Here is a 24,905-nt window from a genome sequence, read left to right on the forward strand (position 1 = left end):
CATGTCTTACTAAAGGCTTCTGCTGTTGGTGCTTGGAGTAACAACGACACAGTCATAGGATCCTGAAAATGTGGGTGCTGCCGTGACATTCACAGTAATAGCTAGAAGTAAAAAGTTGAAGCAAAAGCAATTGAAATATGGAGAAAAATTATTGGAAACCTTGATGCCAGGCTAGGGTTAAATCCGTTTGATACTGAGCAGAAAGGAAAGAAAATTTTCTGTAGGGCGATCAACATGCCCCAGATGACCCAGGATGGTCCTGTGTCTGAGGACACCCACAGGTCCAGGCCGCCAGGGTGGAGGGTCACCATGCCCCTGTGCTCCACGTGTGACATGAAAACAAACTGAATTATGATAGAAAATGCTCATCCAGGGATTTCCTTCATAGCCAGTGATAGTGACCCTTGGAGCTTAAGCAGTAACTCTGAAAAGAGACGTAGAAGCTTCTAGAGATGCAGGTGCAACATCAGTGCAGGGATGCTAGTGATGGGAGGGCACGGAGCCCTGAAGCTAACCCCCCCTGAAGCTGATGCAAAAGATCCTCTCATTGCAAGTTCCCAGTTTTGTTTTTACTAGTCTTAGAAGTGAGTGTCCTTAAATCATATAAGCTCCAAGCCTTACAAACCTGGATCCACCAGCGGTGCTGGGGATGATACTGACTGAGGAGGAGTCATGCGCAGCAGTAGTCTGATCCCGAATGAGGGATCCGCTCATTTGATCCTCACAAGAAGGCCAGTCGGCACTACTATCATCCTGAGGTAGAGACGTGGAGACTCTCAGACAGACGGCCACAGGACGTTGTGCAGAGAGAAAATTATCATAGGCACGCGTAGGCACCCATCAAAGTCATGTAAGTTTTCAGTATAAATGAATTCATGAAATGAATTTCAGTATAAATGAATTCATATATATATGAAAATATATTTGATGGGATGCCTGGGTGGCTCAGTGGTTGAGTGTCGTCTGCCTTCGGCTCAGGTTGTGACCCCAGAGTCCCGGGATCGAGTCTTGCATCAGGTTCCTCGCAGAAGCCTGCTTTTCCTTCTGCCTGTGTCTCTGCCTCTTTCTCTGTGTCTCTCATGAATAAATAAGTAAAATCTTTTTAAAAAGAAAAAGAAAGTATATTTGACACATCCTTACTTGTCCTCTGTTCTTTTTCCTCACATGCACACATGTGTGCCTATTAGGAAAGTACATGTGATCGAAGCAGATAACATGTTACTATATGTTAACTAGTCTATGTTGATACATGTCTGTGTGTGTGTGTGTGTGTGTGCATGTACAGAGCATAGAAAACAAAACTCCCACCATAAGGGTCATCGGACATTCCAGTTTGCTCAGGGCAACTCCAGTTATCCACTGTCACCTGGTCCCTGCAGCCCCTCCACAACCGGTAGAGTCCTTCCATCCTCCAGTGTCCTCATCTGGGTGATACACCGATGACTCACTGAGCACCTAACCCTTGCTCTCGGGATGACCACCCCTGGAAATCTGCAGAGCACCTTGTCAGATACATTTTTATTACTGTTACATAATTTTTAAATTAGTATGCGATGCAACGAAGACTATATTTACTTTTCATAGATTCCTGTTTATAGATGTAACTTGAAAGTTTTCTGTACTCTAATATTATGAAATATTTACTCGTATTCTCTTCGGACATTTTGGTTACCTTAAATGTGTGACTTTGATCAAAATAGGCTATATTCTGACATGAGGGGTGAAGTCCACATCCCACAGTTTTCCTTCCACAGCCCAACGATCCCCCAATGCCGTTCAGTAAAAAACTCATGTTCTGCCCATTGATTTGGAAGGCCAGCTCCTTCCTAGCTTTATCCACAGATGTCATTGCTTCACTGGCCCGAGGGCCCTTCCTGGTTTATTTTTCTATGCCAGAATTTCACTTTCTGATGACCAGCATTTTATGAAACATCTATCTTTTTTAGAATTTTTCTGGATATTCCAATGTCTTCTTCCATGTGAACTTTATGTTGCCAAGTTACATTTTTTTAAAGGGATCCTTCCAAAATTTTGATTGGGATTATACAGCCTTAGTAGACTAATTTAGACAAAATCGAGATCTTGAAAATATGAAAGTCATCTACCAGAAACCCATTTCTTTTTTCTTTGTTACTCCATTTTTGTCATTAAGTTCCTTGAGAAGAGGTCATAGATTTACTTACTTAAGTGACTATGAGCATTTATATTTTCTGGATATTTCACATTTTTATTAGTGTTGCAAGTAAAATATTTATACCATTACACTTTAATTAGTTATGATTTTATAGTCAAATGAGTTTTGTAACCAGACACTAAAATTTCATATTTTCCAATTTTTTTCAGTCAATAATCTAAGATCTTTAATATCATAAATCAATAATGATAATTTTGGTTTCCTTTTCTAATATCTATACCTCTTGTCTACCCCACCTCAGTTTAATTGCAAATGCATACACTTCTAGAATAAAAGTAAAATGTGTCTGTCCCTTTTTAGATCCTTACTGGAATATGTCAACAATTTCAGCTCTTTATTTGATAGAACTTGCCGCTTATATTTTGATTTATCATAATAAGAACCTTCACTTAATTGTATTTTCTCAGAGTTACTGAATTTTAGTGAATGCCTTATCTTCCTGACATGACAGTTTTACAGTAGACTTGAAGAGGTTTTAAGAAAAGACACTGGGGCAGCCCCAGTGGCGCAGCAGTTTGGCACCGCCTGCAGCCTGGGGTGTGATCCTGGTGACCCCGGGATCGAGTCCCACGTCGGGCTCCCTGCATGGAGCCTGCTTCTCCTTCTCCCTGTGTCTCTGCCTCTCTCTCTGTGTCTATGAATAAATAAATAAAATCTTTAAAAAAAAATAAGAAAAGACATTGATGGGAGCACCTGGATGGCTCAGCCAGTTAAGTGTCCCACTCTGGATTTCGACTCTGGTCATGATCTAGGGTCCTGAGATTGGGCTCCTTGCTCAGTGGGGAGTCTGCTTGAGATCCTCTCTCTCCCTCTGTCTCTGTCCCTCCCCTTGTGCTCCTTCTGTCTAATAAATAAATCTGAAACAATAAAGAAAAAAGGAAAGACTGATGAATCTGTTTTTGAGAGTGTGTGAGGTTCTGAGCATAGCACAGGGTGGGGGCCTGCTTCCCATCCCCACCTTGCCCCCAGGAAGCCCACAGGACACCCCCCTCAGGATACAGAGCTGCAGAGCCTCAAAAAAAAAAAAAAAATCTAGTCCCTTGACCTGGAACATAAGCCTCGTCTACACACAGCTCCACAGGCTTTACAGGTCAAAGATGGAATCACAGGAGCCCAGAGACAGCATACACACCTCTGAGTGTGCACTGAAGCTCTGCGTGTTTATGTGAGGGACATGGTGTCATCCCCCAAGTCACTGGAATATGTTTCCATCATTTGGACAAGTGAGCCCTTGGGACATTAAATTTGTGATGAGAAAGAAAGCACCTGTCATCCTATACCTGAGACGAGTGATGAATAGCACCAGATGGTGCTCCTACAGTGACCCCCTGTTGGCCACTGTGTGTCCTTTATTGTACAGGTGCCTTTAATTTGGTAGTATTCTCTTTAAAATGTGTGTCCATTTCTATCAGAGTGATCTGGAGTTTTATTTGCATATGATGTCTCCATAGCTATGTCTAACATTAATTCTTTCATTTGTGTTGGCTTCCTATTTGTGACTTTTAAATAGTTCCCTACTGTTTGCTAACTTTGGATTTATGGTCTTCTCTTTTTTTGCCCCTCTGGTTATTTCAGAAATATATCATCTATTTCAAATTTTAGTATACTCACCTATAAAACTTAAAATGATATGTGTAAGCCACTCTTTTTTTTTTTTTTTTACTCAACATCACGAAATAAACTAAAGCTGTAAAAACATTGTTGGACAAAGTAAGGCAAGTGGTATATTTCTCCTTCTTTTGTTTTTGACGCATCATACTTCAGTTCAGGTCCCGATCTTTCTTATAAGGGTCTTCGGGTGTCTTGTTTCAATTAACTTTAATTTTATTATGATTTTGATATCATGTAGTCTATTCTTTCAATAAAGAAGACATGTTCATTCTGAGCTATAACCTTCCTGGTCTATTTAAATAGATCTCGTAGGGACACCTGGGTAGCTCAGTGGTTGAGCGACTGCCTTTCAGCTCACGGCATGATCCCGGGGTCCTGGGATTGAGTCTCACATTGGTGTCCCTGCATGGGGCCTGCTTCTTCCTCTGCCTGTGTTTCTGCCTCTCTCTGTGTGTCTCTCATGAATAGATAAATAAAATCTTAAAAAAAAAATAGATCCAGTGGCCTCACCAATTCCTGGATCCCACAAGTTTCCCATTCTTGAGTTGAGTAGTTTAAATCTTTTCCTGGCCAGCAGGAGTGTGTCTCCAGGATATTTTCCCCTTGCTCACCTTGGAGTGTCTTTCTCTTGGTACTCTTCTTGCTCCCTATAATGCCACCCAGTCATCTTACCTCTTTCTCCATACAGTTCTTTCTCTCTTTTTAATTTCTGGACAGTGTAAGATATTTTACAGAATTGTATTTGATACAGTCTTTTTTCACAATATTTTTATTTTCTTCATCTTTCCTTTGAGTGCTGTCTTTTTCACATGTGCATTTTGTTGCATGGGTTACTCTATAATCTTCACGTAGGTTCCATGTAAGGTTCCTTTTCCCCAGCTCAGGTGGAAGCAGGGGATTTCCAGACAAGTCTTTTAGCACCCAGAGTGGAGCTAATCTCCTTCCTCCTGGCCTTGCTCCTGTGGTACATTTTTTCCAAGAACCTGTGGAACAAATATAGTTTATAATGTGACTAGTCCTTTTGTTTTGGTTCTTTTGACATGTTCACAACTTCTCAGCTATTTATTTGTTTTTGGTAAAGGAATCTCTGTACTGCATTGGTTGTACCTTCTTACCCAAAATCTCCACCAGGATTTTTACATTAAAAAAAAAAAAAAGAGTGTCAGACATATGTGCTTTCTTTATAAAGCTATTGAAGAGTGGTCCACACCCATCAAATAATTATGTGGCCTACCTTTGGTTACCAAAGATATGAACTCAGAATCAAGTCTGTTGATCAACAACAGCATTGTTTATCCCTACAGGCAACACCACCATCCAGCCTGCAGAAGGAGATGCTTCTGGAGCATTCCTCCAGGATTGGTGATTAGTCACACAATCCTAGTGGCCACTGTGACCCATATTTGTGACATGCCTCCAGATGGCCTCTGAGTCGTGAGCCTAACATGGTCCAGAGGACAGGTGTCAGGACTCAGCTACTTCACCAAAATCCTGGCTCTACCACATGCTCCTGCAGATCCATTAGCATGGTCCTTAGTACTCTGCCCTCCAGGTTCCCATCTCTGAAATGGGTGTAATCACTTAACTGACCATATACATTTGCCATGAGATTTAGCAGGCTAATACAGATAAAGTATCTCAGTGATGCTAGTTATCCTTACCAGTATTGGAACTCCGCAGACTAGAGGGATTTAGGCATCAGATTCATCAGCCTAGATTGACTATAGGTTTTTCCAACTTGGAACATATATTGATTTCCCTAGGATAATAAGATTTGACAGACTGTCCAATGTCATATCATGCTATAGAATGAGCTGCACATGAGACCCCTTCAGTATTTCCAAACACCTTCACTTGTTCTTCTGTTGGAGATCCTTTTATCTAGTTCAAGGAGTTGAATTTCCCACAGGTTTCTCTCCTGTGTCTATGAATGCTAATGCAATTCTCTCATGGCTACTTGTACATATGTAGACCTTACATCATATGGGCAGTTAAAGGAAGACATCACAGTACTGTCTAAACTACCGAGACATCATTTCTATGCTCTGCATATGATATTTTGGGATAAATGATCAGAAATGCTATATGGGTTGGCTGCTATTCCAATCTGAGTCACTTAAACCAGCAGAGCTAGAAAATGAGATCTTTAAATATGGGGCTTCTCTCTACTCTGACTCATTGTTAGAGTCCTGAACATATGTGAAACCACTTAAATATACAGTAGAGCATTTTCTTATGTCCATGTATATAATGTAAATACCATTGGATCATTAGACTCTTTTGCAATGTAAGCTAATTAATTATACAGATTATAATGCAGTGAATGTCATTAATGAGATACCCGTATATACATCCCTGCTCATATTCCAGTGTTATTAAGAGCAGTAGGTGAATATGACATATACAGCATGATTCACCTGATAAGTTCTGCGATAGAATATCTGAAGCTTTACATTAGGTTGTCGACTCCAAAAATGACAGCAGTATTTGACCAAGTAAATTACGTAATTAGCTAATGCTACTAACAACTAGCAATATTACTTAATTGCAGTATGTGGTAATATATAAGACCTACCTGATGGGCACAAAATGCAATCAACGGGTTTCTAAGACTTGGTGAGAAAAATAAGACTCATCTGCAGATGTCTTGAAGAATAGTGCATGCAACTGGAAAAGGTGGTTTCCCAGGGCTGGGAGCCACGAGGTTACATCAATATTGTTCTACAAATTCTGTGTGTTCATTTCCTGGATCCAATTAATCTTAAAGTGCCACAGTGAGAAATCCTTCCTGCGAAGAATGGAATTGTTATGCCTTGTCAAGAAAGAGGACTCTGCCCTCCAATGGTAACCATGTGTTTTCGGCTGGCACCTGGCCTTCTGGAGTCTCACAGCCAGGAAGCTCGTCACCAGCATGTGCTGCCTTCACACCTGGACCTCAGTGTGGAAGCTGTTTGACGGCTCAGAAGATAAAACTTAGGGATTCTTAGCAATCACTGTAAAAAGTCATCCCCTGCCATCATTTTATGGAAACTGCAGTATTTGTGTCTGCCATCATTTCTGTCCTTTCCTTTTGAATCCTTGCCTAGAGCCCTCTCGGGAGGTTTATGCCTCCCATCCCCATCATACGGTTGTCATTACCGCTTTCATAAATTAAACCAAAGGAAGCAAGGAAATTAGATGACCAATTTTGTTTTGATTTCACATATTAAGTGCTCAGAAATCGAAGAGGACAGCACGGGAGCTTTATACGGCCACGTGACCTCGATGTTATTACTGTCTCTACTACCTGACAGCAAAGAATGTGACAGAAACTCAGGGCAGGATATTAACATTGGTCTCTTCCCAGGGGTCCATTTGCTCGCAGGTTCCATCTCTGTCAAACATGGGTTCCATCTACTTCTTTGGTTTCTCTCTGCAAGCCCCCTGGATGACAGTCCCTGGCAACCCTGGCCCTAGCTGACCGACCCCCACCCCCGGGCCGGACCCCCGCTGCACCCCCCACCGGCTGAGTGCCGGTTGGCTGCTATCCAGGCCCGGACTCTGGAAGAGGCCACCTGGAAAGCATTCTTAGAAAATTGACTCATGAGTCTGGAGAAGATCATTTTAAAGTATTTATCTAGGAGTGAGCATCCAAGAAACCCTGAAGCAGAAATGCCAGAAAAGCCTGAAATCGTAGGAGGAGTGAGCCCATCATTTTAAATCTTCTCATAAAAAGGAAGAAGCCACAGTGGGGAGATTTCACCTTCTGTAACGGAAGGGAAGAACTGGTGTGCCTTCCCCAGAAAATGAAGATCCAAACAAAGGGAGTCGGAACACACTGGTGGGTGATTCTTACGTGATTTCAGTTCCACTTTGCACCTTGAGCTACAAATTAAACCCTCTCCTCTGGGAAGGTCATTCATTTTAAAAGAAAGAAAAATGAACCCAAGTCAGTTGTTGAATATTTAGGTTCATGTGAGATACACAGGCTTTCCCCCAGAGCACCACCAAATAGGCCGTCTTGAGAGGCTGGGAGGGATCTTTCAGCTGTTCCAGGAAGTCTGATGTCGTGACAAGGAAGGGGAAGGCCATTTGGAAAGAGCTCAGCCCCAAGTATTTGGACCCTGATTCAATACCGAATCATTAAGGACTCCTCAAAACACTAGCCTGTGTGCGTAATTAGCCATGAGTAGAAAGATGCAGCTTTTACCTAGAGTAGCGAGCTCGCTTCTTTGATTATGAAATAGATAATGCATCACAAAATTTGCAGCTGAGATATGTCACAGCTACCGAGCCCTTGAATATATGCATTTTTCCTGGGACTTTTTAGAGCCAGGCCACTTTGGATAACAGTCTCCCATGAGAAGCTCCCAGCTCTGCGCAATGGGTAAGAACATGGATTCTGGGGGTTTTCTCCCTCACCACCCACCTGACCTTGACCATCCTGAGTGGCTGAAGCAAAGCCTCTCATCATCACCAGGCCTCAGTTTCCTCACCTGTAAGATGAGAATTTCTCTGGGAATGTTAATGGGTATGTGTGTGCGTGCATGTGTGAGTGTAAATGGATGAATTGGCATTAAATACCAAGAACAGCACAGGGCCCAGAGCAGACACAGGCCCCAGAGCTGGACTCACTGGTTCCCATCTTCCCCATGCTGCTTCCTGGACCTTCCTGGCATCACCCCCACCCTCGGCGAACTGGAATGAATACTAGCATCCTGCTCCCTGGCTCGTGGGGACAATTCCACGAGTCCCTAGTGCTCAGAAGCTTGCAGTTGTTAGTAGGCTGGACTCCTGGCCTGCGTATGCGGTGCTGCTGGGCATCCTCCCGCTCGCTGTGTTGAAGGCCGCCCGCTACAGTCCTCACTCTGCCTCTTACAGATTCCTAAGTATTTGGCTACAGCTTGGAGACTTAACGCGTTGGGCGTGTTGCTTTTGTTGCTGCTGTTTTATTGCTAACATCTGTCTCCCGAGATGGAGCCAGTGTGTTCTGGCCCTGCCAGCAATCTGCTTTGGCCGCGCTCAGAATAGGTATAACACGCCAGAGCACCCACCTAGTCAGAGCACCCTGGCTACCGTAAAAATAGCCCTCGCTTCCCGGTGTCTCAGATGTGTTCCATCTGCAGTTCCATCCTAGTCTTCATGAGTGACTTGGAGCCTGGGTTTGGCAAACCACGGCCCCCAGGCCAAGTGCAGCCGGCCGCCTGATACCATCCATAGGGTTTAGCTGGAGCACGGGCACGCCCATGTGTTCCCGGGTTGTCTCTAGCTGCTCTCTCATTGCCCTGGCACACTTGAGTTGTCACAACAGGGATCGTGTGGCCCACCCACGGAAAACACTTGCTACCTGGCCCCCTGGGAAGTGGTTTACCAGCCCCCGGGCTAGATAGAAACATCTTCATGGCAAAATAGGCAAAGTAACTGTCTTGATGGAAAATGCTATCCTATCAGCCTGTCCTGTTTTCAGGGCAAAATCACTGTGTCAATGTGATTGAAACAACATATTCCAGAAAGCCTGAGCCTGGTTGAAGCCCACAGTCTCCCTCCCATCAGTATGTAGGTATCTCGTAGGGGGTTTGGATGGTGGATGTATTCATGCATCTATCTTCTCAACAGTTGAATGATGTTTTGTCTCCTTTTTGAGTTAGGAAACAAAGATAAGATATCTTATCCTGAAGATAAGAAAGTTTCTCTTAAATAAAGTAAATTAGATTTAGGGCCAATAAACATGCAAGCTCATATTTATACAGCTGGCTTTGGCCTAAATTTTTTAATATCCTAGCCAGCTATGCAAACGTCTAAGGTAGTGGGTGGCCTCAGGGGCACATTCTCTGGACGAAGCAGGAAACAAACCACTACCCTTTGGGGTTGCCCAACAGCAGCTTCCCAGGCCCCGAGATTCTCCTCCTTTCCAGGCCTCGATGAGCGTCAGCAGTGTCTCTCAGGACTTCTTCAAGTACCTACCCACCCCCTTCTCTGAAAAATAAGGGTTTGGGGAATGGACCAGTGGTAGCTTCTCAGCCATGCTCTTCCATCAGAGGTCTTGACTTTTGTCCTATTCTCAGGTGAGATGAGGACTACCTGTCTGGGGCCAGCTCTAATTTAGGTTCAAATAATTGAGATAGCATCCTTTCTTTAGATTATGAATAAATGTATTAAGTTACTTTTCCTTGGGGGGCATTGTTTTCCATATCCCTTCATCCATTTTTAGAATGTAATTCTGAACTATCTCAATAATTCTCATAAGCAGGAATATCCTAAAATTGCATACTTTCAACATCATAATCCCTCTATCACATTATTTTTACCCACGTTGGAGAATCACTCGGAGGTAATACAACAAAATAAATGTGTATGTTTTTAACTGATTGGACAAGGCCCACCTCCACTGTGGGCAATCTGCTACTGATTAAAAATCTACTGACTTAAATGTTAAGTTCATCTAACACATACCTTCACAGAATCATATAGAATAGTGCAGGACCAAAGCACTAGCCAAGTGGCACATAAAATGAGCCAGCACAGACCTGAATTCAGCCAGATGGACAGGAGGCAGCGACTTTGCTAGACATCCGGGAGTAGATTTGGTGAGATGTGGGAGGAGCTGCAGGGAGGAAGCCAGAAAGGCTCCCCTGCCTGACATGGGCACGCAGGATAGCACAGGCCGAGGCAGGGACTGCTGGCACTGGGTTCCTCTCTCTTGTCAGCAGAGATGCTCTGTGAGCTGGGGTTTGCATGGGTGGGGAGCTCCCCAGATGGGATTCAGGGGTTCTCACCAGATAGAAGAGAAGCTTTTATTCTTCCCACTGATGAACAGAATAGAACAAGGGGGGGAAAAACCACTTAAGAATACATATACATGCTGAACCTTTATTTTCACATTAAATATAAATATGCCTCCAATTTCTGATTCTTTTAGTTATAGCCAAAAGCTCCCTGGGAGGAGGACTGGGTGTAAGAAGTCTGAGCTGACTATCTGCAATCACATGCCCATTACCCATGGTGTCCAGTCTGAGGGCTTTTTAAGAATAAGGTGAAACTTGTCCCCTTCATCAGAGTGCAAAATCACTTACATTTTTTAATTATTTTCCACATTTTACCCTGTCCTCAGCCTCGCCTAAGCTGACAGCAGTTTTGTTTAATGACTGGTCTCTCCTGAGTCATTCCAGAGATTCGATTTAGTTTTCATAGAAACAGGCTTCTCAGTTTCCATGTTCGTGTTGCATCGAGTGACACCAAATTTAATTATATTACATAATTCCAGTAACGAATTCTTCTGGCAGAAGCTGACCGGTGGGTGTAGGCCCAGCTGGTCCCGTGTGCGCCTCCGTGTCACCGGGTGGTAGCAGAAGGATGCTGACCACCCTGGCTAGCACTCGGCCAGCACTCCACACAGCGTGGGCGGTGGCCAGGGTGACTCGCCAGGAGAGTGGAAAGGCCCAGTGAGTCTAACGAAGTAATAGAGAACAGTTGTGAGTAATAGAGAAGAGAGCTCTCTGGAGGCTGGCAGTGACCCAGCGGCAGGGAGGAAGCCATGCAGGCAGTCTGCCTGGTGTCCAGAGAGGAACAGAACAGATGGGGAGGGCCCCCAGGACAGAAACTCCCCCAGGAGTACCCAACCGCTTTGTCCTCCTGAGGGCAGCTCTGAGGTTAGATTGGTCCTGCCGCACAGGGACCCCGCTGGTGTCACCAGTTAGGAAAATGTCCATTATCACAACCTGCCGTGTCCAAGTAAAATGTGAGTTTGCAAGACCGTGCACCACGGAGCCGTGCTAGGGTAGGAATGTCTCCGCAGTTCTCCAGGTGGGTTGTTTGGGACCTTGGAAGGGTATCCAGATTGGGCATTGTTACCTCTACTTCTCAGAGCTCTTCATTTCAAGGTTGGAAGCGTCCGGACACAAGGAAGCTGTTCCCTGTCTGTGCCAGCTCCTCAGTACTTGGTGCTGGGATGCTCTTTCTTGGGAAAGGAGCCTAAGCTTGCATGACTTGCACTCCCAGCAGCCCTGCTGTGGGGTCGGGGGCCAGAAACCTGCTCCAGGGCACAGTCTTAAAAACCTGAGTGCTACACAGAGCCAGGGCGCTGGTCTGCAGGGGCACCTGGGTGGGCCCTTCTGACTTGTTAACAATAGGGAATCAAAGTATCTGCCTTACACCAAAAGAATCGATTCACCAGGCTCCTCAGCCCTGGCTTCTATTGGCATATCCTAATTATCTTAATAGTTAAATAATAATGTCAGCTCAGTGACATTATTAGGGAGGGAAGGGAGGGAGGGCAGTTTTGAACCACAGGGGCCCGTGCTCTGAAGTGTCCGCAAGAACAGCAGGGGTTGCATTTCTTAGAGTCTCTGACTCTGCGGGTCACCCGGGCCACCAAGTTGGGGAAGGAAGGGCTTTGTAAAAATCCACATTCCTTCCTCCCACCCCTGGTTTGTGGTTCCTGTGGAATGGAGGAGAGACCAGGAGCACAGAGGTGTTTGAGAACTGCACCAGCCAGCTGAGGTTTGGGAGCCTCTGTCTTAGCTCAGGTGGGGCTGCCAACAGAGACCAGAGTCCTGTCCACCCCTCTGCATGCTCCCCAGGCAGGAGAATTTGGGATGTTAAACCCTGTAAAGTGGAGAAAGAACCCCCTGCTCTGTGGGTATACAGTTCCTGCTGCAATCCGGTGTGGATTGCTGGCCTGTCTACTGTGCGTAGTCACCACCCCAACATTTCTGCTTTGTGCGGAAGTGTTTGCCATCTTGGTAACCAGCTCAGGCTCAGCTGTTGGGTGTTGAGTGGGTATGGACGGAAGCAGGAGGGAGGTTGGTTGTTGGATGGGTTTGAATGGGAGCAGGAGGGAGGCGCCTCCAAGGAGAAATATGAGGATGGAAAGGATGCTGCTCATCCTCTACTCACCTCCGAGAGCAGAGAACAGTCCTGGGGCCCTGCCCGTCCCTGTGTCAGTGGCCACCCTTGCTTCTTGGGACTCAGTTTCCCCAGACCTGAGGCAGGCTGGTGTCCTCCCCAGCTCTGATGCTCAGCTTCCTTTTCCCATTTTTCCGTGGAAATTGGATGGAGGAGCATCAGCTCAGTGAACCAGCACCGCGGCATCATTTAGAATCTGATGATGGCTCTTGACCTGTAATGAGCCCAAGTTTTGTGTTTGAGTCAGCAGAATGCACACACCCTCTGTGATCTGCAGAGACAACACCTCCGGGTGAAGGATTTTTGCTGCCACAGCATTTGGGGGCCTGTCCAGGGGAGCTGTCTCAGGTTCTCTGATCTGTGTGTCCCTCGGAATTCCACTGTCCCTGGTTTTCCCCATGTGCGTGGACGCCCTGCTGGTCTTACCGATCCTTAAGGCAGCATCTGGTTGCAGGATGGGGAGACAGGAAAATCCAGTACAGATGGCATGTTGGCCCCTGAATGATGAAAACCCGCCTGCCCTTGGCTTCGCATAGTCCCTGAAGTGAATACTCACAGCACCGCTCCCGGAGTGAGCCCCCCGATGCCCTTTGTTGTGGGATGGGGCAAAGACACAGTGAGCACGTGTAGGGAGGAGCACAGCTCATGGCGGGGGTCTGGCTCATTAGAAACCACTCCATCGGGGTCACAGGCAGGACGGGGTGGTTTGACTTTTGAGGCTGAACACAATGAAGTAGCTGTCAAGTCGCGTGCTTCCCAGCACCCACGGCAGGGCCCGCCTTCCCCACTAGGCCCCCTGGTCTCCGCAGTCTGGCCCTTGTCCTTGCCAGTTGGCCACCAGGAATGGACGTCTGGCTCTGAGGTGAAATGCAGGGCCAGTCCCCAGTGTTGCCCCTGGGAGACCGCATCCAGGACATGCCACACAGGGGTGGGTGAGTGTCGGGCTGTCATTTCTGACAGCTTGCTCCTCCCTCTAGATGCACCTGGGGACTCGGTGCACTGCTTCAGAGGCGGGAGTGTGAGCAGAGTGCAAGCTGTTTGTCCAGGGTCTCTGGCTAAATTGACACCGTTCACTTACACATTTGAGCACCAAGATTGTTGGCTCCTGCAGAGCAGCACGCCTGCCTCTGAACCTGCCCAGAGAGTGGCGGGCACTAGTGTGTGCCGTTGAAACGTGCTTGGCACAGACCAGTAACGAACTCTCAGAGCAGCGGTCGGGGCAGGTGCACCCTGGTCCCGTGGCATCCTGCCAGCTGGGCTCCGGGTACCAGTTCTCCCGGTGCCCGACACTGTGCTGTCAGCATACCGCCTGCCCATGCTCTTTAACTTGTGACCAATTTTTTTTCCTACGAAAAAGACAGATTTTCAAGGTGGCATCTGTGTATCATTGGATGCACCATGTGATTTTTAAAACCTGTCATTTAGAAGAAAAGTGGGGTAGACCTCAAATTCCCTGCACGTGAAGACACGCCCATCTGTACCTCAAAGTCACAGTACCCGTCCCGCCAGACCACAGGAGAAGCTGCCTCACCCCTGCGCTCTGAGGGCTGAGCCTGTGAGCACCCACGCTTACACTGGGCAGAGGTCTTGGCAGGTGGAACAGGAAGGTAAGAGTGGACAGTCTGATTCAGAGCAACCCGCTGGAATGGGGCAGGTGCACCACCACGTGCCCTAGGTCAGCTGAGCGGAGTGGCCGCCCCGTGGTTACAGCTGAACTTCCATGCCGACCCTCCTCGTGTCTGATGCTCACTCCTGAACTAAATCCAGCCATGGATGCCTCCTATCTACCATGGCCACTGGAACATGCATTTACCTTTTCGAAAGACGGTGACCTAAAAGGTCAAGAGTTCTTCCTGAAAATGGAACAGCAGGTGCACAGTTTTGAAACTGCAAATGGAACAAACAGAAAAAAAGAAACAGGAACTAAATTCTAAAATGAATTTAGTTACATGCTGTCTGTGAGACTTCTTGACGCTAAATCCATGACAGCCCCTGGGTGGCCCCAAGGTGGGGCTGCGCCCTAAGCAGCAAGCTCAGGTCCCCGCCCCGCTGACCTTGGAGTCAGAGTGGCAGTTCGCGACCCCAGGGCTGCCCTGGTCCTGCTTCATATACCCTTGCTGAGAATTTGCATTTTCAGAAGAAACATGAAATAATCAAGACCGAAATGTTATAACTTTTTTTAATGGAGAAGAGAAAGTCATTTTATTGAGAAGCAGCCAATGGCTGGTGATAATTGTGGATATTGACTATTGAACAAATGGCTCCAGGAAACCCTGCCTGAGTTGTCCAGAGGCAGCCATAAATTCTCCTACCTCCTCCAGCGGCACCGGGAGCCTTGAAGGGGTGCCCGGGCCAGGGGGCCCTCCACGGGGAGGTACCGTGGTGGCCGGGTGGTTGGGTCCTCCAGGTCCTGCCTGGGAGGCCCAGCTGATCTGGGTAATACCAGCTACCTGCTTTGTTCCAGATGGTGGACTTCGGGAAAGCAGAACCAGGCAGGGCAGGGATGGCCACTGGTTAGCAACCAGACACACCTGGCTTCTGCCCACGGAACCCTCAGACACCCACACAGAAGCTTGCGTGGAGTTTGACTCCTTCATGAGCTGAAATCAAGACACTTCCCCAGAGCTCTGCCTGTGAAATAAAACAGACACTTGGCGCTTCCATATGCCGTGTGCATGATCTTCATTCGGGAGGATTCCTTAATGACAGGCAGCTAAGAGAAGGGCAGGGGATGGATCAACCCAGTGTTGGAACAGCTTAAGATGGTGGAGACAGAAGACTTAACGAGGTGGTGTGAAAAGCCTGAGAGCAGCCAAGACATCTTTGCAACCCCATTGTGGACACACCAATTAGAATTTATAAGGCTTCGGGGTTGGGAGAGCAAATGTAGGAAATGGGGGGAGACAACAGATGAGCCACCCAGAGGCTCCAAATGCAGAACCGTCGCAGCCACGAGGCTGAAAGCTGACTTTTCACAACGAGGGTGTGTAACTTACACAGCTGACCATGAAATAAAAATCACTGATCTCGTCGACCCTGAAAAATGAAAACATTTCCCCAGCTGATCTAGAACGATTCCTACAAAGCCAACGGTTTCCTTCTGGGTGACTAAAACTTGGCGTCACAGTTTTTTATAGTTTTCCTAGAAGCACGGTAGGATCTGTTCAGGAAAAACACTTGGTATGAAATAGTTGAAGCCCTCTCCAGACAAACGTAAGGGAGCTGTTGTGCCAGCCCCACGGCGCCAGGCATGCCAGGGCTGCCCACACGCAGAGACAAGGCCCCTCTGTCCCTGTCAGCCCCCCCGTTCTCCCCTGGTCACCTCATTTGTCGCAGCTTTCACGAGAGTCCAGGTATTGGCTCTACGGTTCTACTGATTCTCTGGGGTCACGGCCCCTTTGAGAGCGTGAGAAAAGTGCCTGTCATTCTGCTCAGACCTGCTGGTAAGCGCGGCACCCCCAGAACTGGCACCTTCTTGTGAGGCTTGTGGGCCTCCTGGGGCACGGAGCACTTGGTTCCTTCTTTAGGTATTTCCATACTTTGGTCCACAGGTATTCCCAACCACACCTTGGTCCAGAGAGACTCTGAAAACACATTTACAGAAGCTTTACCATGTAAGCCACCTCTTTATTACTCAAATACAGAAATATAATTAACTCATAAAATAATTAATAGACTCTTCTTAGAACAGTTTAGATTTCTAGAAAAACTGGATAGTTCAGTATTACATAGTTTCCATTGCTCCCACACACACACCCTCAATTCACTCATTATTAGCATCTTACATTAGTATGGTGCCTGTGTTAGAATTAATAAACCAGTATTGAGGGATCCCTGGGTGGCGCAGTGGTTTGGCGCTTGCCTTTGGCCCAGGGCGTGATCCTGGAGACCCGGGATCGAATCCCACATCAGGCTCCCGGTGCATGGAGCCTGCTTCTCCCTCTGCCTATGTCTCTGCCTCTCTCTCTCTCTCTCTCTGTGACTATCATAAATAAATAAAAAATTTAAAAAAAAAATAAATAAATAAATAAACCAGTATTGACACATTATTAACTAAAGTTCCAAGGTTACTCAGTTTTTCCTAGTTTCTACTTACTGTTCTTTTCTTGGTTCAGGAAACTTTCTCATTCTATCTGATTGTGTATTCTTAGGCTCTTCTTGGCTCTAACACTTTCTCAGTTTTGTTTTGTTTTGTTTTGTTTTTAATCCTAAGTAGGCTCCATACACACATTTTAAAATGACAAACTTGGAAGTTGCATATATTGCCAGCCCTCACCTCTGTTTATAAACAAAAATGTGCACACATGCTGTGAGAGAGACCCAGCAATCCCAGTGGTCCTCTGGGCAGTCCATGTCTTCTGCGCTGCATCCCTCTCTGCATGGGTTGGGTCCCTGTTGGGTCCTGACAGACTCTCTCCCTTGGGCATGGGGTGTTTCTGAGAGGTGTCTCTTAGCCTCTCCACCACACATTCTTGGCTGTGGCTTAACCCGAATGTGACTGTCAGGGTCCTGCGTACTGTGTGTGTGTGTGTGTGTGTGTGTGTGTGTGTGTGTCACAAAGCCAAAGGATAAATCAGGGCACAAATTCTCTGTTTGACCCCACGATTCAGAAGAAAACCATTATTGGATTAAGTCACACCAGGAATAGCTGTGGAGGAGACACGGCGTTCCTTTTGTGGCCCCCCGGGAGCATCCCCGAGGGACAGAGGCTCACAGATGCTGCCCCAGGAAGCGTGGCTGGCCATCTGTGCTCCTCGCTGCAGGACAGGCATGCCGAGCTGGCTGAGTGAGGAACCCATGGCTTCTCCTTGCCCTTCTTGGCAGTTCTTCACTACCACCAGCACGGAGCCCCTTGGGTCCCAAAGTCACCTGCCAAATTCTCGGTGTTTGCTTGAATACCCTGAATAGGAAGACAAATACGAGTAGAGACTCATCATGTCCTCTTAGAGACCAATGGGCTGCCACCCTTGGGGAGCCCAAGGCCTTCCCATCACAGGAACCCTAGTCCCTGGGCCACATTTCACCCTCTGTCCCTCCTGCCTCCAATGACCCCCACCCAGAGAGTGCATCGTAGGGCCCACTGCAGATGGGCTTGTGCAAAGCCAGCAGGCAGCATTGTTGACCTTTGCAGGCTTATCTGATACCCAACATGGTGCTGCGGGCTGAGCCTAGATGGATCCATCCCACCTCCATCAGCCTGCCGACATGCATGTCAACACAAACACTTTAATTCTCAGAAAAGAAAATTAAAAAAGGTTACTTTGAGAGAGACTCTCTATAGCTTCTAACAAATTCAAAGAAAGATGACCAGGCATTATGAGCCTCCTATTGGAAGTTATCACGCCTGAGGTCATCATACCAGAAATACATCCATAGGGGCTCAGTCAGTGAAGCATCTGCCTTCGGCTCAGTTCAGCTGGGATGGAGCCCCATATTGGGCTCTTTGCTTTGCAGGGAGTCTGCTTCTCCCTCTCCCTCTGCCTGCCACTCCCCGTGCTTGTGTTCTCGCTCTCTCTCGCTCTCTCTCTCTCTCTGTCAAATAAATAAAATCTTTTTTAAAAAGAAATGCAGGGATCCCTGGGTGGCACAACGGTTTGGCGCCTGCCTTTGGCCCAGGGCGCAATCCTGGAGACCCGGGATCGAATCCCACATCAGGCTCCCGGTGCATGGAGCCTGCTTCTTCCTCAGCCTGTGTCTCTGTCTCTCTCTCTCTCTCTCTGTGACTATCATAAATAAATAAATAAATAAATAAATAAATAAATAAATAAATAAATAAAAAGAAATGCATACATACATACATAAATAGAACCTAAATGTTCTCAAACCACTGGATTCAGCTGCTAAAATATAAAAGTGGGGAGGACAGAGGAAAGTGTTAAGTGGAACCACAGAGGTATAATTTGCAAACTCATGTGATGATCAGAAAGAGTTGTGCAGACTCAGCAAGCTGAGCAGTATTGGTTGTGATGCCAATAAATGGAATAGAAGAATAGATTAAGAAAGAACCTATGGAGGAAAGGAAAAGAAAGACCTGCCAACCCATCGCACAGTGTGGACTAACTGGTTCTGAACTCCAACAAGCAGTTAGGATGTCTATGACACGGCTGGTAACAAAACCCTGAATATTATGATATTAATGAATAATATGATATTGAAAAATACAATATGAACTGGTACAATATAGAATAATATGATATTAAGGAATCATGGTTTATATTTTAGATGTCATGATGGTATTGTGGTGATGTTTTAAAAACCAAGGAATCCTCATTTTCTGGAGATGCCTATTGAAACATGGTCACATCTGGAATTTGCTTCAGCATGCTATGGGGTTTGGGGCCTAAGTTGAAGATTCTTGAAATCGGGTGGATGGGGACACACAGGGCTTTCCTTTTGCACATGTGTAGAATTTCTCACCTAAAACCAAGCTGGAGGGAAGAACAGAATGGGTTGAGGACAGTCATTTTCAACGGCAGGTGAACCAGGACAGCTAATCAAGGCAGGGACAATCAACAGGGACCAGACAGGCCTGGAGAGCAACTAGAAATAGTTGCTGTTGGGCTGTTGGTGGGACTGTGTCCGCTGGAGAGGTGGTGCCCCTCACCGACGTCTTTGTCTCCTCCCAGTTGGTCAGTGGGGAACTGGAGTGCCTGCAGCCGGACGTGCGGCGGGGGCACTCAGAGCCGGCCCGTCCAGTGCACACGACGGGCACACTACGTGTCAGAGCGGGTGGCAGCCAGCCTGTGTCCACAGCCCGTGCCCTCCAGCCGACAGGCCTGCAACACTCAGAGCTGCCCGCCTGCTTGGAGCACCGGGCCCTGGGCAGAGGTAACGGGGGCAGGGTGGGCCCCTCCTGAGGATCGCAGAGCTGGGTTCTCACCTGGTCCCACAGGACCTGCGGTTGGACCCCCGGCTCAGTCGCATGCACTCCTTGCTGGGAGCTGCCCCGTTTCTTCCCCTGCAGTGCTCTCGAACCTGCGGGAAGGGATGGAGGAAGAGGTCGGTGGCCTGTAAGAGCACGAACCCCTCGGCCAGGGCGCAGCTGCTGCCGGATGCCGTGTGCAGCTCGGAGCCCAAGCCCCGCACCCACGAAGTCTGCCTGCTGGAGCGCTGCCACAAGCACAAGAAGCTGCAATGGCTGCTGTCTGCCTGGTCCCCGGTATGTGCGCCCCATCCAGCCGGAACCGCGTGGCCGGCTGTCCCCCGGGGCTGTCTCCCCGCCCCTGCTCTCCCTGCTTCCCGCTCCTCTTCCTCCAGTCTGCTTCCCTCCACTCAAGTCACTCCTCTAGGCTCCAGCTCCTTCACAGCATTCGTGTCCCGGCATCCCTGGGACTCTCCAATCCCCTCCGTCAAGCAGGTCGCCCAGCAGCATCACTCGGTGTTGAGGGCAGGACGAGTGCGGGACGCGCTGCATGCTGGTAGGGGTCCGGGGCCCAGGTAGCCCCAGCACAGCTGTGACCATTCCCGGGGCAGTGCTCCTGGAGCGTCGCCCAGGAAGGAGGTGGAAGAGACAGGGGACCATTTCCCCAGACGAGTTTCCATGGACGGTGGTTGCATTTTGGGAAGAATCTGCTCTGTTGGCTTCGCTGGCACAGATGTCCTGTGTGCTGGTCGGAAGCTTTTGGAAGCGTGACTGGTAAAGATTACATGACCAGCTTGGGCCCAGTGAGGCTGGGGCCCCACATGAGGGTGCGCACAGAGTGCTGCCCGTGCCCAGTGCCACCTCCCCTGGGAAGGGGTCATTGGTACACCACCCCCAGGTCCCTGCATCTGTATAGCACCCTGAGGGCCAGGGTATCTCCTTAATCATCCCGTGCAACAATTCACTGGGGGAGGTGACAGTAAGATCAGAAAGGTAACGCCCTCCAGAAAGACAGCAGCACTGCACACAGCGGGGACACCTCTGCACAGGGTATTGGGAGACCGCAGTCCCAGAGATGCACATCTGCCCCCTGCAGTGGCTCCCCAGCCCCACTCCCCTTGGGGACCAACCTGGGCTCTCCCCCCAACATCTCAGGTGAGGCCTTGTTCAGGAGGGTGGGATAGATCGATCAAGCAGGGCCTTGAATCCTGCGGAGACACTGAAAAATAAAAACACGCTGGCTCACCGGAGGAAGCCTACCATTGCCAACCAGGGACTCCTGTTCTCTCCCACCTGGGACGCGGGAGGGCAGGTATCTCCGAGGACTGAGCCACACTGTCGTTAGGAGAGACATCTCTTTCTGCGCGTGTCCCTGAAGGCTGAGCCTGAAGGAAGGAAGCCACCGCGCCATGCAATCTGTGGGTGGTGTCCAGGTGGAAAGTCTCCACCCTGAACAGTTCACGTGCACACACACGCGCCAGTTTCTCCCAGCAGCAGCAGAGAGGAGCCTCCCAGGGCCATCTCCTCTGTGGTGCGGGAAACACACCGGGCTCCTCCGTTTATGTGATCTGCAGACACTGAGCCAGGCGGATTCATCACTGGGCTCAGCACCACCCACTCCGCTAGCTCGAGGCGGCAGTGCCTGAAGCCGGGACCTCTCTCCTGAGACCCTCAGAGCCTGACCTGGTGGTGCTGCAGTGTGCATCGCTCGCAACTGTGCTGTGACTGCAGCCGTTGGCCAGGCTCGCTGTTCATGGTTTGCCCAGGACCCCTGTGCCCGTGCCCTGTGCAGCATGAGGGACAGCCCGGCCTCAGAGCACTCCCTGGTGGGGAAAGAATGGATTTGTGCCCTGAGCCAGCCTTCTGAGGAAGATGCATCGTGAGCCCTGGGAGTCCTCCGCCTGCCCCTGCTTTGGGGGCCAGCATCGCACTACGGTTGAGCGGTGCTACTCCTGGAGCCCTGGCATTTGTTCTCGTCCATGTGTATTAGATTTCTGCACATTCCAGCATCAGCTGCAACCCAGCGTTTCAACTTCTCAAATGACAGCTTCGGGACGACTCCCGTCGTGTATGCTTGCCCTGCCCCTACGGATCTCCCAAAATGCTGCGCCTTAAAATTCTCCTTTTTACAAGATAGATACTGCAATGCCTTCAAAAAATGCCATTTCATTGAATTTTTATACTTGTATTACTGTTCAAGCTGATATAATCAGAAGGCAGTGCGACTCTCAGATGCTATAAAAGAGACAGCTGCCAGCAAAGAAATGTGGTTCACTCACATCTTCTGTTTTTATTTTTAGTGCTCTGTTACCTGTGAAAGAGGAACACAGAAAAGATTCTTAAAATGTGCTGAAAAACATGTTTCTGGGAAATATCGAGAGCTGGTCTCCAAGAAGTGCTTGCACCTGCCGCGGCCCAGCGTGGAGCTGGAGCGCACCTGCACCCCATTTCCCTGCCCCCGGCACCCCCTGCACACAGCCGCAGGCCCCCCTCGAGCCAGCTGGTTTGCCTCACCCTGGTCTCAGGTAGGCTGGCACTCAGGGCCCACGGAGTGGGTCAGCAGAGCCTCCTGCTCTGGGAGCTGGCTCCTGGTGTAGGTGGAGAACTTTCTGCGGGGGAGGGGGGGGCGTACCCCCGAACCCACAGAGCCAGTTCCCGACCCTTCTCTCCAGAGTAGGTGTGGAGCCTGTGTTCCCGGGTGTGGGTAAGGCTCTCCAAGGCTGGGCTCTGGGGCCCACGTGCCGTGTTCTAAATCGTCACCCGATTAAGTGTGGGCGAACGTGATTTTATTTTATGTAAGAGCAGACCTCCCTGGGGGTGAGTGTGAATGGGGAAGAAGGACAAGATCTGGAATAAGTCGGTGACGGTACTGTCTACCCCGGTAACCCCAAGGCCATGCACGTGGGAAGGGGGTGCAGCGCCCCCGGCTGTCTAGGCCTGCCCTCAGACGAGGCCAGCCCAGGACAACGGAGCTCATCCGTGCCCCCACCCCACCTCTGTCTACACCACCTTCCACTCTAGGGAAGAATTCTGCTGGTGGTGTGTTAACCATCTCTCACGTTGCCCTGTTTCCTGCTTGGACTCCTGGCCGTCCTCATCCTGGGGCTTGTTTCCCGTCCCTGACGTTGGTTCTGCTCCTCGGACGTGGTCTCTGCTTCCTGCCTGCCCCAGGTCCCCTCACTGCTCGCGCATCTGCTGCCCTTGCTGCTCTTGGCTCCGGGGTGCACCCAGGCTGGAGGGGTGTGTGGGGCCCAGGCGTCCTGAGCCAGGCCCAATGGCCAGACCCCAATGAGTCTGGTGTTGCTGGTGTGCCCAGGAGAGAGGATGCTCACCTCGGCCCGGCCCCGCGAGCAGGAGCGGAGCGTTTTCTGACTCTCTCATCTGTTGGCCTGGCCAGAGGAACAGAAACCACGGGAAGGAGCTCTCATGTGCATGGGGCAGCCCGACCTGGACTCTCTCCTCTTTCGAAAGAGCTGCAGGCAGAGGAGAGGGAGCGGTGGGGAGGATAGGGGTGTGGTGGCGGCCAGCCTCTGTGTGCCCCCCCCTGCTGCTTGCGTCCCAGCCTGCTGCAGGTTCTGCGGGTCTTCAACCTGACCAAGCACTTGCATTTAGAAATAGATGAGCCCCTCTACCCTAAGTAGTTCAGTTAGAAACTGTTCAGCTTAAATGGTCGGAGCAGGGGCATGTGAGCTATATCCTTCCCAAGCATTTTCTATGTTAAGTCGACAAAATGCATCAACAGCCACATTTTCCCAGGCAGGCACCTTTAGTTTTCTTGTGAACACAGTCCATGCAGTGAGAAGAAGCGAGGGATGAGCAAAGAGGCGGAATCAAGTTGTCTCTGGGGCAGAGGCTGTACTCTGTCCCTCGGAAGGTGTGGGTCGGAGACACGTAGAGGTGGTTCCTGACACCGCTCCTCCTCTGCCAACGGGGAAACTGAGGCTCCTGAAGCCGCCGCAGCTCCCCAGCCTCTCCTGAGCCAGCGTTCAGCCCCCGGTACATAATGTGGAGACCTTGGGAAAATTTAGGAAAACAAAGTTTATCAGCATTTCATTTAAAAACCTAAAGCCTAAAATACATCTTGTGTAGCTTTTTGAAGTATTTAATGTGTTTGTCTAAGGACTCATGTTTACAGAAGCCGCCTGAGGTTTTTATCCTGGGTGACTCATCTACTACATTCTGAGACTTCACCTTCTTGGCAGTAATAACTCAAAGGGTTATGTTTGCTATAAGTGCTGGTACTTGAGACTCCGCGCCCCGAACTGTGGGAAATTGTCAGGCCGTAATGGATGGCCAGTGCCTGGCTGAACTCTGCCCCCAGACGGGTTTATTATTGTCACAGTCAAAAGACCATGGTTTCTATTATGTGATCTGTAGGGTTTCTATTGACTTAAATGGCTTTGCTTATCACCGCATTTCATGGTGGGTTGCCTGGTAGGACTGATTGAAATCGTTTTGGTCATTTGGGCTTAGTGTCAGGTGGTTCACACGTTGATTTGCTCTGAGAATGTTGGACTGTCTGATTCTACATGACGGAGATGAGAGTGTGTCCTTAGTGCTGGAATGTGGGAGCCCTGGCTTGTTCTGGGGGTTCTTCAGCAGGACTGTGCACAAATGACCTAGAAACCCATAGGCTCTGAGAGGCAAGGAGCTATGTCGCTTATGATTGATATGGCAGTTATGACTACGGTTGTATGAAAGTTGTATCAAACACACACATGCATGTGGGCATACACATGTACACAAGCAATATGCATATGTACACATACAGGCACATGCACACACACAGGTATATGCACACATGCACATACACAGGCATACACACATAGGCATGCACACATATGGTCATACACACAGGCATACACACACGGGCATGCGCACACAAGTATATGCAAGCATGCATACACATAAGTATGCATACACATGAGCATACACACATGTGAGCATATGTGCACAGGCATGCGCTTATGTAGTCATGTCCACACAGGCATGCACACAAAGAAGCATGGACACACAGGCATGCACCCCCATGAGCATACACACATGGGCATGCACACACACGGTCATACACACACAAGCACACACACAATACACAGGTTCCCTGCCCCCTTCTAGCCAGTTGCCTACCCACCTCTAAGAATTCACTGCCGACCTGCTCTCTGTCTTGCAGCTATGGGTGGCGCCCAGGGAGACCAGAACCTTCCTGCTGGCATTGCTGGTTAAGGTCACAGCACGAGCCACCCGAGTTGGAGAGAGTTTCTATTTGTAGGCCATTAAATCTGTACACAAACTCCCAGCTGCATTTATGTTTAGAGCAGAGGTTGTAATGGTGAAGCCCTTGAGGATTGTGCTCTC

General features: G+C 48.8%; 1 protein-coding gene across 1 annotated transcript in view; it reads left to right on the forward strand.

Moving 5' to 3' along the window:
- ADAMTS16 (ADAM metallopeptidase with thrombospondin type 1 motif 16) overlaps positions 1–24,905 on the forward strand; it is a 151,071-nt gene that overhangs the window by 120,620 nt on the left and 5,546 nt on the right. Inside the window, exons 19-21 of the mRNA XM_041731954.1 lie at positions 19,315–19,516; positions 19,653–19,847; positions 21,851–22,075. Coding sequence (XP_041587888.1) covers positions 19,315–19,516; positions 19,653–19,847; positions 21,851–22,075 — 622 coding nt within the window. The remainder of the gene's footprint in view (positions 1–19,314; positions 19,517–19,652; positions 19,848–21,850; positions 22,076–24,905) is intronic.

This window comes from Vulpes lagopus, chromosome 17 (genome assembly GCF_018345385.1).
Source record: "Vulpes lagopus strain Blue_001 chromosome 17, ASM1834538v1, whole genome shotgun sequence".
Classification (NCBI taxonomy): Eukaryota; Metazoa; Chordata; class Mammalia; order Carnivora; family Canidae; genus Vulpes; species Vulpes lagopus.